Raw genomic sequence first — 16,344 nt, forward strand, 5'->3', positions numbered from 1 at the left:
TAATTGGGAAGAGTTTGATACAGAGAGGGAACACAATATGACAGAACACACAGAACCTATTTAGTGAGTTCACGTGACGATGTTGTTATAAGCGAAGTGGGTGGGTTCTGTGTCAAAGTGCTTCATGTGAACTCGTGCTTTTATATATTTGATTGTTCAGCTACTTTAGTACTTTCTTTCCCCACGGGAGCATGCTTTCACTACAAGTTATTAACCCATTTCGTACCTTTTGTTTTGTATGTGTGTGTATAAAAAAACTGACGCCTGCAAAATTGAAGTGCACGCTCTTGTAGTCCAGTCCCCCAGGGACCATTTTCCTCTCGCATGCGACGCTTTGGGCTCTAATGGGCTCGGTCTCATTAAGCCCAATGGTCTCAAATAATTATTTTAATTATTTTTCCTTTAAGCCCGTTTCGAACACATGGAGTCTGAAATTATTTATCCCCGGTCAAAGGATCTGATCTATACATTATTTTTTTTTGGGTCGAGGATCTATACATTATTTAATGTTTTCTTCATGTATTTTCCTTTAGCAATAATGTTGTAAAGACTAAAGAGACACTAAAAATATTTAAGTGCGACTAAAGATAACACTTATGTAATAAAAAGTCATTTTCATTACATTATACTTTTTGGACGGTCTAAAACGTAATTATCTTTAAATTTTTTTTAAAAGAATTTCTGGTGGCGATCATCTTCGCATCGCCGCTTGGGCGGTGGCCGTAGTTACTAATTAACTGTGATTAACCGCAAATGATAATTAAAGTCTCGTCGTCTTCTGCTACTACTGTCACCTTCTCCACTTTTTAGCTCAATCCTTCTCCTCCAGAGAGGCTGAGCTTTCTCCTCTCTCTATCTCCATCTCCGACACCATGGCTGCTGACGACGGCGACCCGACCAAATTCGCCGCGATCTCCTCCTCCTCCTCCCCTCTTCTCTCCAAACCCTCCACGTCAGCTCTCGATTCCCCGCGTCGAAGTAGCGATCCCGAATCCGACCCGACACAGTTCCTCCAGATCTCTTACAACTTCGGTCCTAGACCTTTCAAAGACGTCGCTTTCCTCCTCCTCTTCGACCTCTTCGTCTTCTCCACCTTCGGCTTCGGCGTCTTCTCCGTCTTCCATAGGAATACTGATTACGGCGACTCCTCTTCCTTCTCCTACGATCTCGCCTCCACCTCCTGCGTCAAAGCTTCCACCTTTACGAGTGTTTCGAATAGTTATTGGTCGGATCCGGTCTTTGAGAAGGATTTGATCTGGACCCTTGTTGTAACGCTAATCTTAAGCGCGCCGTTTTGTTTCGTTGTTCTCCTTTTGCTCAAACACTACACTAAGCAGATAGTTTACGCTTGTTTACCTCTCTTCGTCCTGTTCCCAGTCTTCTTCAATGTTTATTGGTTCGTCGCTTGTACTCTTAGCTCCTCTTGTAGCGACGCACTCCCTCTAGCTTACAGAGTCCTTGTCCTAGTCTTTATTTTCTTGATCGTGGGGGTCATTGTCTGGATCATTGTAGCGAACTGGCATAGAATCGAGCTGACGATTCAAATCATCGGTGTTGCCTCGGATGCACTGTCCAAAAACTTGAAGCTTTTCGTTGTGTTGCCGTTGTTGATCCTCGGGTTGGTTGTGTACTACGCGCCGGTTGTGGTGTTCTTGGTGTTTGCGAGGTTTAACGGCGAGTTTGTGCCGAGGGAGGTGGATGGTGATGAGTATGTTTGTGAGTGGAAGGAAGATTCTTGGGTTCCTGCTTACTACACGCTTGCTATCATAACTATGATTTGGTCTCTTGCTGTTATGGTGGAGATGCAAGTGTATGTTATCAGTGGAGCTATTGCTCAGTGGTATTTCTCTAAGGAAGACTCAATGCCTAAGAAATGCATACGTAGCTCTTTGAGGTGATTGTGATTGTGATTGTGATTCCCCCTTTGATTCCTTTAGTTTATGTGCAGTGTTTGACATCTCTGTCTCTCTCTTTCAGGAACGCGTTTGGTCAGTCCTTTGGTACGATATGTCTCTCGGGGATCCTCGTAGGGGTTGTTCGTGTTGTCAGAGCCATTGTGGACAACGCGAGAGAAGAGAACCCACAAGGGATAGTGAACTTTGCTCTTCGTTGCTGTGCAAATGCCTTGCTTGGAGCTTTTGACTATCTCAACAAGTTCACAATCAACTTTGCTGCGATAACAGGCGAGTCTTATTGCACCTCTGCCAAAATGACTTACGAGCTGTTAAGACGCAACCTGCTCTCAGCTGTTTTTGTGGAAACAGTTTCCACTCGGATCCTAACCGGGATTGTCTTTGTCCTCTCAGCTGCTTATGCGGTCGCGGTGAGTATAAGACAACTTGTGCTTCTTCTCACTAACCAAACCTTTGAGTTACTAATTTTGGTGTTATGTTGTGAAAAACAGACATGGGCTGTTCTAAGAGGAGTGAGCAGCTTGGGTGTAGATTCGTACTTGGTGGCTATTCTGGCGTGGCTCTTGCTGACTGTGGTCTTGGCTTTCTTTGTACATGTTCTTGATAATGTGATAGACACGATCTATGTATGTTACGCGATTGATCGAGACAAGGGAGATGTGTGTAAGCAGGAAGTTCACGAGGTGTATGTTCACTTGCCTATCAGCAGAAGCACAAGATCTGCGCTCATCCCAAATGCTCTTAATGCATAGGAGAAGATGATCCCAATGTCTCTGCCTGTTTTTGTTTTTTTTTGTTTTTTACATTTGTTTTTCACCATTGTAAATTCCTGAGTAGAGTGGATCTGGTGAATTATCGTTTGTATTCCTGGGGATTGATGTTGACGCTATGGGATAATTTTGAATAAAAACAGAGTTTTAGGAATAAACAAGGCATCGATATTCGGATTGGTTATTTTCGGATCTAAATCATTAAATTGCTTAATTATGAACTGGATTATTGATCGTTAGATTACTTAATTCTTTAACATGTCTTGGATTAGATTCAAAACATTTGGTCATTTGGATCAACTAAGTATTTGAATTTTTTTGTAAAACTAGATCTATCCGAGTTTATAATTTTAGGTAATCATAGTTTTAGATAGAACACAGACGTAATCATAGTTTTAAATATTCATGTGTTTTGGTTGGGTATGAATTGGTTATTAGCAGATCATGTCTATTTAAAACGATTTTTCGGATTTTATATTCGAATTTTTTGGATTCAAATCTATTCGGATTAATTATTTTTGGTTTTGGTTCTTTTGGATAAATGAATTTTGGACTCAATTAGGTTTTCATAAATTACGTTTTGATAAAATATTTAAGCCTAGAATAAATTTTGTTTGGTTCTTTTTACATACAATAAAAATAAATTCCAATGAAGAGTTACAATCTTGAAATCTTGTATCCACAAATTGGTAAATAAAAGTTGATGTTTGAGTAAAAAAAAAAACTCCAGTTGTCCAGAAAAGAATACAGTGGGGGCGAAATTGTTACCATCCAGTCATTGTGGCAAAACTGAAATAAAATAAAAGTACAAGGGTCTTAAAGAGCAAAGTAAAAGATTAAGAAGCACAAGCGCTTTATCATCGGTCTAAATCTCAGAAGGTACCTGACTTTCTCTCTACGGCGACGCAATTCGAAGAAGAAGAAGCTTCTCTCTCTATCTCTCTCGACACGATGGTTCTCGAGGTGATTTTCTAATTCCATCTGCCTCTGATTTCGATCTCTTCATCGATCTCCCCTTGTTTATGTTTGGATGTTTGATTTAATCCGTAGGCGACTATGATTTGCATCGACAACTCCGAGTGGATGCGAAACGGAGATTACTCTCCCTCTAGGCTACAGGCTCAAACCGAAGCTGTTAATCTTCTCTGTGGGGCCAAAACCCAGGTAAAAAGTTGAACACTTTGATTCGATTAGGGTTTCGATTGTGCTGTTGGTTGTGAATTTAGGGATTTTTTTGGTTTTGTCAATTGCAGTCGAATCCGGAGAACACGGTGGGGATCTTGACAATGGCTGGGAAAGGAGTTAGAGTTTTGACAACTCCTACCTCTGATCTTGGCAAAATCTTGGCCTGTATGCACGGTAAGTCGACTGAAAGCATTTGGAAGTTTTTTTGACATCAGTTTTGCTAAGTTGAACCATCTTTTTTCAGGACTTGAGGTGGGAGGGGAGATTAACTTAACGGCTGCGATACAGATTGCTCAGCTAGCTCTTAAGCATCGTCAAAACAAGAATCAACGCCAAAGGATTATTGTTTTTGCTGGAAGGTATTCACTTTCTTGTGTTCATGCATAGTTATCTGTTTATTTTGTGTTTAGTTATCTGATGTTTGTGTTGCTTTTTTATAGCCCAATCAAGTATGAAAAGAAGGCCTTGGAGGTTGTTGGCAAAAGGCTCAAGAAGAATAGTGTCTCTCTTGACATTGTCAATTTTGGAGATGATGATGATGAGGAAAAGCCTCAGAAACTTGAGGCCCTTCTTGCAGCTGTCAATAACAATGACGGAAGCCACATTGTTCATGTTCCTTCTGGAGCCAATGCTCTCTCTGATGTGCTTCTCAGGTATCATAAAACATTTTCCTTGCCTAAACTTCTGTAGCTAGTAGATTGTAGTTGGAACAGATTATCCAGGTTGAGTAGAGCATTGCATGTGGTTTCCTTTAGCTCCATGAGCTCTGGAGTCTTTAAAGAACTTTGTTTTTATCTATACAAGTGTTGTTACCGCTTACTAGTTTCCACTGTGTCTCTAGTTGAAATTATCTCTATAATGTGTTAACTCTTAAATTTTCTTGCAGCACACCTGTATTCACTGGTGATGAGGGTGCAAGTGGGTATGTTTCTGCGGCAGCTGCTGCAGCTGCAGCGGGTGGTGACTTTGACTTCGGTGTGGATCCAAATATCGACCCAGAGCTTGCTCTCGCCCTTCGAGTCTCCATGGAGGAGGAGAGAGCAAGGCAAGAGGCTGCTGCTAAGAAGGCAGCCGATGAGGCAGGTCAGAAAGACAAAGACGGGGATACAGCTTCGGCCTCACAGGAAACGGTTGCTAGGACAACCGAGAAGAACGCTGAACCAATGGTTAGTCGTTAGTCACTTTGTGTGTCTCTCCTTTTTAGTAGTATATCATTATTATATAGCCCACATTGTTTATCAAAAAAAATTTTATTAATCAATTTTTTTGTGGCAGGATGAGGACAACGCATTGCTTGATCAGGCAATTGCTATGTCCGTAGGTGATGTAAACATGTCAGAAGCGGCGGATGAGGATCAGGATTTGGCTTTAGGTGAGTAGAGATGTGTGGTAAAATCATATTTGTGGCTATCAAAATCAGCCTTTGCTGTAAATGGAACATTTAGAAGATGAATTTTGATTCCTTTGGGTGTTTTGAGAAAAGACAGACCCTCATGTTTGAGTCTGATCAATGTGCAGCTCTGCAAATGTCAATGAGTGGGGAAGAGTCAGGTGAAGCTACGGGTGCTGGAAACCTCTTAGGAGATCAAGCTTTCATATCATCTGTTCTCTCATCGGTAAGCTTTTACTTAATTAATCGTCTGAATTTTTACAAGCAAAGCGAAAGGGAAAAGTAGATTGGTCCTAACTGTTTGTCAATACACAGCTTCCAGGGGTGGATCCAAATGATCCAGCGGTTCAAGCGCTGCTAGCGTCTCTGCCAGACGAATCAAAGGTGCGTCTTGCATTGGTTTGAACAAGTTTCCTCGGTTGATAATGAAGATACTGTGATAATGTATTATGTTAAAATTTGCAGCGTAACGAGGAAGAGAGTAACAGCAAAGGTGAGGATGAGAAGAAGTGAAGAAGGTGACAGACGTATCATCATGGCTCTCAATAAAATGCCTCTCTTTTGTTTGGTTTGGTATGATAGAGAGATCATATGAGACTGAAGAAGAACTCTCTTATTAATCTCTGCCTTTATGACCTTGTTTGTTCTCACGCTTTTTCATTAATGTTAAATGTTGGTCAAGAAATACAAGTCCAGTCGTGTCTGCCTTGGCAAGTCATGAACCCCTGGACAAATCGTTGAATCATTTCGGTAGTTCGGTCTAGGCGCAAAAGAAAAGCAGTTACTAAACAGATAAAATCGCCAGGGGTAAATACAATTTCACTCAAGGTAGCACACAAGGCATACAAGTTTTTGAACACTATTAGAAGAGAGTAAGACAGGTCGCAAACATATGGGATAAGGAAGTATGAAGCCAAGTTTTAAGACACTCAAAGGGACCGGCCCAACCAATTTTAACGGCAATAAGTTTACAAATTTTTATTTTCCCTTAATAGAGCAAGGTAGGGAAAAGACAAAAGGAGTCGCAAGACTCACAGCTACAATATTAAAAAGGAAAACTACGTAATATAAGAGAGAAATAAAAAAATCTAACGGAAGCTTCTAAATGCATCTACCTAACATCTTTGAAAAAGCTGGTTTGAAATATAACAAATTAAAATCAAAATTAAATAAAAGCTTTTAGAAAGGAGAAGAGGAGGCAGGTGCGTCTGTCTTCCTCACTTGTGTGGTCATCTTTTGGCTTTTTGTCTTTTTCCTTTTTCTCCTTATCCTCAGTTCTCGCCACTCTTCTCTTCCATCCCTCTCATTTCCAAAATATCATATCGAATGTGCATTGATAATCCAAACTTTCGAAATGGGATCACTCAAAACGAAAAATTTCCATATCAAAATACTAAAAAAGACATTTAAAATTTGGTTAGAGTAGAGGTAATTTTAGACTTCATACCATCATTATTCAGTTCGTCTCTTCAACAGAATGATGTATCCCATGCTTAATCCCCGGTGCAAGTAAAGTCATCGCAATTAGTATTGCTAGCAACTTACTTATCACGTAATCAATATATAATAATGAAAAATAGTTGTATCTATTATTTTGGGATTTGAGATATAGTAGAGGACTTCTTTAAAAGTTTTGGGAGATTAACGAACATATCCAACACGGTCTAATAAGCATCTTATGATGGAAAAATGTTTTACTTTACTACGAGTCACGACTTTCTAAATTCAAGCAGTTTGTATGCATGCATATATGAGCAGCAGGGTATATTGCATGTGTATGCATGCATGTGGAATTGTGAAAAATGTATTAATATGTCTATATGCATCGCAAGTGGACAAAAGATGATGAATGGTTGGTATATAGGTTGGTAGGAAGATGGGTAGTGAGAAATAAATAGAGTTTGGTAGAAGAAAGGGTCTATTGGTTTGGTTGTTGCTTCCCTCATTTATGTTATTTTCCTTTTTTATATCTAATATTAATGTTGCTCCTACAACTTATCTACAAGCCTCACTCTCCATCTGTCATGAATCGGTTGGATTTATTTCCATTTCACATTCTTCATATATATATCTTTTGTTAGAGAGCTTAAATGAAAAGATATCATCTCTTTGTAATCTGAGTATTATATGCGGAAACCATATACTTATAATCTTTTCTCCTGATTTGGCTTATCTCCAACATTGGATAATGAGTTTTTTTAGGCAACCAACCTCTAACTGCATAAACTAATCTCAACCACAAGAAATTTTATTTTACCAATTGTATAATACGATTTTTTTCTTTCTATTCTCGTTGAAAAGAGTTCGATACTCTACACTCCTTATAGGTTAGTTTAAGCACTTAAAATTACTAACTCAAACTATGTTGGTTTCTCTATATATGGAAAATTTTATCACATATAATTCCTGGAACAGGTACATTTTTAATATTTTCGCAATGAAAAGTTTCGATATAAGAAAATTGATGAGTAAGAAAATATGTTCTATATATAGTTTAAAATCCAACAGTAAAAAAAATTCATACAGAGTGAATGATGAATAATAATAGTGTACCTTAAAAATAATTTTATAGGCAAAAAAAGTTTGTACAGTTACGCACTTAGCATAATTTGACATTAATATTATATCATCTCCAAGCTTCGAAAACCTAAAAGAGAAGTAGTAGTAGTCTCTTTCGTTGCCAACCCTAAGAAATCGAATCCGTGGCTGCTGTCACCCCCCTTGCCAGTACTGCCGCTGCTAACTCCAACTACATCGCATCTTATGCTTCCGCATCTGCACTCCATGCCGTTTATCATCCCTAAACTGCACCGGAAACAACGGGCCCTTGTTGACTTTCCCTCGACAACATCAGGAAGACTGATTCTGAGCTCAAGATTCAAATCTGGCAACTTCTCTTCAGTTAGGAACTCGTCTTTTTCCTCTTTGAACGTAAGCATTGAGATTTTCTCTGGTTTTACTTGAAAACAGCTTGTGCTTTCCATCTTTGGAGTAGAAGTGAAAGATATGTTAATGGTGTTGTTACTCGTTATTGCTTCTACTAGTTGTGTAGGTTTAGAATCTTGAGAAGCTGATGATGATTCTTGGACTGGTCTATGAGTCGTTGGATCAATCCCTCTGTTTATAAGCTTTCTTCGTATATGTGTGTTCCAATAATTCTTTATCTCGTTATCTGTTCTTCCCGGTAATCTCCCGGCAATAAGCGACCATCTACAACAAGAATAATATATTAGTTTTGAAAAAATAAAAACAAGAATAATATATATATAGATATAAGTTTAGCATCAAAAGTTCAAGCTTCTTTTTATTTGCATGAAATTTTAAAAAGAAAGTCCCTATAGACTATAAGTACTCACTTGTTTCCAAGAAGGCTATGGAGCTTGATGATGAGCTCGTCCTCATCCTCGGTGAAGTTTCCACGCTTTAGGTCAGGCCGGAGATAGTTGATCCACCGGAGACGGCAGCTTTTGCCACACCGAAGAAGGCCGGCGGCTTTGGGGAGAGATCTCCAGCAGCCTTCGCCATGAGCTTTGATGTATGCTGTGAGCCTCTCGTCCTCTTCTTTCGTCCATGCTCCTTTGTTTGTGTGAGCTTTCTCACAACATGGTGACCTTCCCATACTTTTTCTTTCTGTTTTCTGTGTTTAGATCTTATTATTTCTTGATATGAAAATCTTGCATATATAAATACAAAGAGGTATGAAATAATCAAGTGTGTTTATGTTACTTTATATGTATATATACTGGGAATTGGCTTTTAGCGAGGGTTTTGGCTAAAAGGGACTAACTTGTTTTTTTTTTGTAGTGGAAGATGATTAAGGCATTTGGTGGGGCACTTGGATTTTGGGTTTGGTTGAAGGTTCAAAGCTTTGGTGTATAGTTTATATAAGGTTTTGACTTAAAGCTGTAGAGCGATACATATACATAGATTGTATACAATTGCTTCTAGATGATAGAGGCGTAGAGGTAGAGAGAGAGAGAGTTGAACTTTATAATTGCTTCTAGATGTGAGTTGGTGGGATGGATTTGAATGGGTAGTGTATGGTGGCCTTTCGTTTTGGTACAATAAGTGAGAACTTGACATATATGGCATCATGGTCTTTAGAAAAAAAATATTTTCTAATAAAAATGACAAGTGACAACAATTTAATATTTTATTGCCGCAATACATTAACCAAAGAAAAGTATCGTATTAAATCGCTAATAATATATATTTACAAAATGTTTTAACAATTTTGTTATTTTTCCTTGCATTTACAGCAATTTTTATCTCCTTCATAGAACAAACATTTAAAAGAAAAAGATATTAATATCATCTAAACTCTTCGACTGACATAATATTAGTGTTGACAAATCAAACTTTAACTTCGACCGATTTAATTAGTACATCAGGTAAGTCTTACCAATGTTTGCACGTTTTAATTGCATGATCAAGCTTGTAATAAAAGTAGGAAAGAAGAAAATTCAATTAAACATACAAAATCCGAAATTCGGTAAACTGAAAGTTTGGGAATGGCCTTTACCGCCAGATATCGCCCCTAATAAAATTTATCATAATGTAAATAAGAAAGTGGATTCTTTTGATAAAAAAAAAGTGGATTCTTAAAATAAATTTGGTAGCAATAATGAAGAGGAGGGCAATTAAGTTGTGGGAGTAGGTAAAAAGTTAATGAGTGATTTTGAACAAGTGCAGGTCAACTGTAGGCGGTGAGGTTTGTACTGGGTGTATAGACTGCACTCTGTTAATTATTGTTTTTAATAATCTACATAGATCTTAGAAACCCTAATACAATTACTCGCTAACACAAATTAAAGCACTATCAAGTAACTAATTATGTGGGCATGGTATAACTTATAGAAATATTTTTTTTTTTGATGAAAAAAATGTTAAGATCATGTATAACCCGGGGTTTTGAACCCGACGTGAATAAAACACGCAACCATCTGAACTGGAGTCAGACGCGCAACCATTGCGCCACAGATCCGATGTTATAGAAATATATGGTTGGTTCTAAATTTTATCTCAGATGACAAGCACTTCGTGTTTAACATATTTGTGATCATGGTCATGTTTCTTTTATATGTATGCAAAAAGTTTAAAACAATATACAACAATAACCACCAACATATTTTCTTTATAAGAAAACCACCAAAACAGAATATACATATATAAACATGTTTAGATATAAATCTTTTGGACATAAGAATGTGCCTTCTAGAACCTTGGCTTAGAATAGTTTTCTAATCCAACTAACTTTTTAAAAATATTCGAGACTTGTAAACCAAGACTTAACAAATATTTTAGAAACAGTTTTAACCATCAACTGTACAGTCTGGACTGGATATAATACCACTAGTCGTATATATCACTTATACCTTTTGTAGAACATGAAAAGTTGGAAAATTAATTGTTTCCATCGTATTTTTGTAACACATGTGACTATGTAAGAAAAAAAAGTTGAACGATTACAATAGTTAGTAGAATAGTACATTAACTAGGTTAAGATCCGCGCCTTGCGCGGAATGAACATTATATATAAAAATTATTTTATGTATTAAATATTTTTACATATTATGAAATAATAAATATATATTGAATAATTAAAAGTCAGTAACTACTAAATATATAATTAAATTGGTGTGAACATATAAATCAATTTTATTAATCCAATTTTTTTTAATATGTGATAGGATATGTAATTAAATTTAAATGATACTAACATACATAGTATATTTTTAATACTAATGTCTATTAAATGATGATTTCTACTCATATAGTTTTTTTTGATCATTTGTATCTTTTATAGAGAAAAATTTAAATTACTGATAACAAAATTTTCATTGTGAGATTAATAGTTTTAATAATTTATAATTAAAAAAAAATAAGTTGTCAATGTTCGTTCAAAACTTTTACCAAAACGTTGTTCAAAGTAAATTTTGAAACTAAAAGATTTATGTATTTTATATGGTTTATAGTTTAATTTAAAACAATATATATATATATCAATCTTAATAATTAATTAAATTATATTTTTCACTTATATAATTTTGTAATCATTTGAATGTAAGACTTTAAACAGTTTTAGTAATTTATAGTCGTTTTTCAAAATTCAAAATATAACATATACAAAAAAATCTAATTTTTTATTATATGGTTATTGTGGTTGTTTAATTTATTTAATAGTTTAAAATTAAACAAATATGATAGAAGATACACTAATTTTTATCAAATCTTTATTATTGAAAATCATTAATTGTCATATATACTTTAGCCACATTAGGCAATTTCGTAAATTTTATTTAAGGAAATAACGAAGTACATTAATAATGAATTTATTGTTAGTTTAATAAAAAAACTTATTATATAATTAGATGGACCAACATATTTTTCTAATGATTCTAAGAATCATCCTAGTGATGACATGTGGCTACAAAAAGAAGTTGTAATGCTTCTCAAATAATATATAGGGGATTTTATTGTGTGTATGTATGCGTACCCATATATACTTTAGACAAAAGCGGAACTAAATTGTGAAATTTGGTAAGTTAGGTGGAAATTTTGAGAAGACTTTTAAAATAATAATGGTTTATTGAATTGAGATGGAAAAAACGAAAAAGAGAGAAAGTTGTTGAACTTCAATTTTTAAAGTCTATTGGTCTACAATCACTCACCTCATGCATGATGATGGTGCTCTTCTAGAAGGTTAGATTCTCAGCTAGGGGCAGAGATTCTTCAAATCAGAAAGAGAAGCTCTATTCATTTACATTTGAATAAAATCATCAAAACCCAGATTCACTTTTAACGTTCACCAATTACCCTAATTAATTGATTTTCTTGATCTGTTTTCTTTACAATATATTAAAATAGGCCAACTAGCAAGTTGTACCAAAATAGACCAATTAGCTAGTATTGTTTTATGAAAAAAACAAATACATAAACACTACACGCAAGGAGCTTTTTAAACATCATCGTTTACATAGTTCTGCTGAATTATTCTTTATGCATATATGTAGTAGAATAACATTTTTTATTAGTAATAATGGCCAAATGGGATTGTAAATGATGTGGACGAAATAGCGATGTGTGAAATAACGAGTATACTTTAGATGCGCTATAATGATATATAGTACTACTAACAATTTTGTCATTTTCTTGGCGTAAGTAATATGTTTAAGAGTTGGATGGTTATATCCTATTTTTAAGTCCGTATGTGGTTGGGGACGTGGGGTTTGGTTTACCTTCTACCTTTTTATTTTCAATTGTTTTAACTAGATTTGGACCCGCACAACCGTGCGGGTATTAATTTTCATGTTTATATATATATTTTACATAATTAGAATATATTTTTTAAGTTACTTATATATTTAAATGTTTATATATAATTATTTTAAATATAACAATTTGATATTTTTCATGCAGTAAGTTAATTGATTATTTCAAATCATCACATATATTTGGTATTTTTTATTATATATATTTTAAAATTATTTTTATTCAATTATTATGATCCTGATCCATAATTCAAAGCACTAAATTTTTTTTATCAATATTTTTTATGTTTATTCATTTAATATAATAACTATATATATATAAAAAGTTTAAGATAAGTTAATTTTATACATGAATTATCTAATTTACTAATGTTAACCCGTTCTACCAACATATTATATTAATTTATCAGTTTAAAATAATTTTATCATATTTAGTTAAATACATTGTTTTATTTTAAAATGATAGATATAACTATAACATTAATTTCATTACTAATTACAAAATTACTGAAAATATTTATATACAATTTTTGATAATTAAGATATTGTTATAATGTTTTTCAACAAATTTGTTAAGAAAATTAAATATATATATTTATATTTTAAATTAAAATATATCAAATTATATTATAATTTAAGTAGTTAAAAGATTATATATTAGCATTAAGGAAATACATTTAATACTAATTTTAAATAATGATCTAAATAAAAATATCACACATGAATAAATATGAGTTTGTTAAGCAATCCGGATTTTTAGGAGTCGATGTTATATTAAGAATGATATATTATTAATCCATATTATTAGTACTAAATGAATGATAACTGATTTCTAGTGAGGGTCCATTTTAAAAAAAATCACACATGAATCAAAGTTGTGACTTCTGTTTTAATATATAAGATGATGGATTCGTATTTTAATTTTAACATTGCGTATTATTTATGTTATATATGACCACCTTTATCTTGAGATAGATTTAGTTGAAAACCGAAAAGAGCTCGTAACAGTTATATTATAAACTACTGTAGGAATTTAATTTTAGCAGAGTAAGAATGCAAGATATTACTATGATCGGTTTCCGTTGCGAATACGCGAATACGTGAAAATAAGTTGAATGCTTATTGCTTGGTGACGGTGGAGGATTAATAATAGTATAATACATAAATATGGTCACAGTCACACATATCTACTTATATAAATACGTAGAAGATTGGATATAATATAGAGAGGTCCATATCAACCAAGTGTAGATAAATGTGAAGGTATTTAATTGTGCCTAGCTACTCTTTTTCAGTTGAGTTTTCATCATTGCCGAGCCTTTGATTATTTATCTCCAAATTCAACAACGGTGATGAAATATGTTATTCCAACACAGTTCTACAAAAGAAGATCAAACACACTTTAAATCAAGGCAATGTAAATCAATTTATGACAGTTTCGGTGGAGATGCGATTTAATTTTAAGCATAACGGGTAAACCAGATTTGGTGCAATCTATATATTTGGTCAAAGAATCCAATTTATAGAACGAAAAGAATCTTATCAATTTTATCCACCCCCTAAAGCCACATATGTGACAATTTGAAGCAAAACCTTATTTTGATTACCAAAAAGTTTGAACAATAGGGCAAAAGAAGGTCATACCATAAGACGTGGGTAAAATATACAAAGGCATGCATGCAGTTTATATGATTGATAGCCGATTTCACCATATTCAAGTTTTCTTTGATGTGGTTCACTTTTAACTTCATGCAACTATAGCACATTTATGAGTGGGTGGCTATCAAAGTGACTAGTAAGCAGTGTCATGGTTTTGATAAAACGATCGGGTAATTAATACCCTAACGCAAACCAATCTGTAAGTTCCAGTGGTTTCACTCCCTGGAGGCTGGAGGTGAGAATAGAGATTCGTGTGCAGGAGGAGATGGCATTAGGCTCTTTCAAGTCTCGCGTTTTATGATCTCGATAGTTGGATCCGCTTGATCGTCTATGGTCTTCATCTATTTATTCACGGCATCACTTCAGATCTTTTCGGTTATGCCTTCTTTCCCGCTCATTCGTGGGTGTTCAGTAAAGGCTTTCATTCCAGATGTGTTTTTTCAGGTGTTTTTCGGGTTCCGCTGCTCTGTTGACACCGATTTAGGGCATTTTAGCTCAATTTTTGAATTTCAGTTGTCTGTGGTCACAAATATGGAGACGGTTTAGAGAGTTATTGATTAACTATGTATCAACATTTGATATTTGTTCACGTCCCAGGCGTCGTCGAAGCTACCTTGATTTTTTGCAGCGGTGCACTTTGATTGTCTTTGCATGTTATTGGAATCTCTCTGGTCTGGTGGTGGCGGTGCATTCAAACCGTATTTGGTTATGTGTGTTACGACATAGAGGTGTGTACAGCTCGGTTGTGTGACCCTCACCCTCAGTAAGGGCCCTTGAAACCTATACTTCTATTGTTCGTTGGGCTTCATTGACAGTGACATTTACAAGTTGAAGGAGTTCATCAGAAACTATCTACCTAGAATGTAATAAATTGTCTTGGGAACTTTTGTTCAAATTGGATTTATAAATGAATAGTAATTTCTATTTTTCGGGTTAAATTAATTAAAAAAAAAAATATATATATATATATATATATATATTAAAAAAATCTGTAAGTTCCAAACAAGGGCAAATAAAAGAACTAATGTATTATATAATGTCATGTTTTAAAAAAAAAAAATGTAAAATAATTTATATATGTCTTCATCCAATTAACAAACTCAAACCCAAACAACCAAAATTTCTACATTTAGTTTTTAAATTAGCGTGTGATGGCTAAAGAAAAAAAGAAGAATAAATTTGTATCTTTGCATAGATCACATGCATTTCATTGAGTAGATTCATTAAATAAGTAGATAGATAGATTTTATTATCATATTTATTTTCTTGACAAACCCTAGTTTTTCCTTACTACAATCATAAAGGAAGAATATATTTGTATTTTGTTTTTGTGTATGACTAATTGTAATGTGTTTTGATATATACCATGGATAGTAGTAGGCCTGGGCATTTTACCCGGACCCGAAGACCCGACCCGAAACCGATCCGAAAAAACCCGGTTCGGGTAGGAACCGACCCGATCAAATTACCTCTTGTTGTAGAGGACCCGCGGGTCTTGGACCCGACCCGACCCGAACCCGAAACCCGATGGGTACCCGAATTAATAATGTAAATTAAATAAAATGCATTAAGGGGTATTCGAAGACGGGTTATTTGTCTAGAGAATATGGGGGTCAACCACTAGGAGACAACGAATTGTTGTTGTATTTCGCATAGTTTAGTATATATACACATTTTAATATAATAAAAACACAAATTTTGAATAAAATTTTGAATATTTTCGGATATATATAAATATTTTCAGATATTTTTTTGTATTTTTAGGTCTTTTTTAGATCGAACCCGAACCGAATCCGACCCGAAACCAAACCGAATCCGAACCGATAAATTCTAATTACCCGAATGGGTCTAACTATCTAAGACCCGACCCGACCCGGACCCGGCACGACCCGAACCGACCCGGAACCGAAAATTTGAAATTACCCTATCGGGTCCTAAACTCTTAGACCCGAAAGATCCGGATCCGAAAGGACCCGACCCGAATCCGACCCGACGACCCGAATGCCCAGGCCTAGATAGTAGTGAGAAGGTAGAGTTGAAAGTATAAGAAAGCGAACCCCTCCATAGTGGGGGCTCAAACCCGTGCAAGCTTGCAGATATCTACAGCTGATGGTTGGGCCCAGCCTTATATCTTGGGCTTATCTCGTTTCCATTTG

The 16,344-nt window shown here is 35.0% G+C and overlaps 3 protein-coding genes across 3 annotated transcripts; 2 read left to right on the forward strand and 1 right to left on the reverse strand.

Annotated features, from left to right (window-relative positions):
* The first annotated feature begins 613 nt into the window (after window positions 1-613).
* LOC106361537 (CTL-like protein DDB_G0288717) lies at window positions 614-2,867 on the forward strand. The gene is made up of 3 exons (XM_013801288.3): window positions 614-1,894; window positions 1,978-2,323; window positions 2,405-2,867. The coding sequence occupies exons 1-3, from the start codon at window positions 873-875 to the stop codon at window positions 2,663-2,665; spliced, it is 1,629 nt and encodes a 542-aa protein (XP_013656742.2). The 5' UTR covers window positions 614-872; the 3' UTR covers window positions 2,666-2,867.
* A 624-nt stretch (window positions 2,868-3,491) lies between these two features.
* On the forward strand, window positions 3,492-5,943 carry LOC106361538 (26S proteasome non-ATPase regulatory subunit 4 homolog). Its single transcript, XM_013801289.3, has 10 exons — window positions 3,492-3,646; window positions 3,734-3,847; window positions 3,937-4,042; window positions 4,113-4,227; window positions 4,309-4,521; window positions 4,755-5,034; window positions 5,144-5,240; window positions 5,387-5,484; window positions 5,574-5,642; window positions 5,724-5,943. The coding sequence occupies exons 1-10, from the start codon at window positions 3,635-3,637 to the stop codon at window positions 5,769-5,771; spliced, it is 1,152 nt and encodes a 383-aa protein (XP_013656743.1). The 5' UTR covers window positions 3,492-3,634; the 3' UTR covers window positions 5,772-5,943.
* Window positions 5,944-7,723: 1,780 nt separating this feature from the next.
* LOC106361539 (transcription repressor MYB4) lies at window positions 7,724-9,306 on the reverse strand. The gene is made up of 2 exons (XM_013801290.3): window positions 8,615-9,306; window positions 7,724-8,468 (listed from the first exon to the last, which is right to left on the reverse strand). The coding sequence occupies exons 1-2, from the start codon at window positions 8,875-8,877 to the stop codon at window positions 7,880-7,882; spliced, it is 852 nt and encodes a 283-aa protein (XP_013656744.2). The 5' UTR covers window positions 8,878-9,306; the 3' UTR covers window positions 7,724-7,879.
* Window positions 9,307-16,344: the final 7,038 nt, after the last annotated feature.

Source organism: Brassica napus, chromosome A8 (genome assembly GCF_020379485.1).
Source record: "Brassica napus cultivar Da-Ae chromosome A8, Da-Ae, whole genome shotgun sequence".
NCBI classification, from domain to species: Eukaryota; Viridiplantae; Streptophyta; class Magnoliopsida; order Brassicales; family Brassicaceae; genus Brassica; species Brassica napus.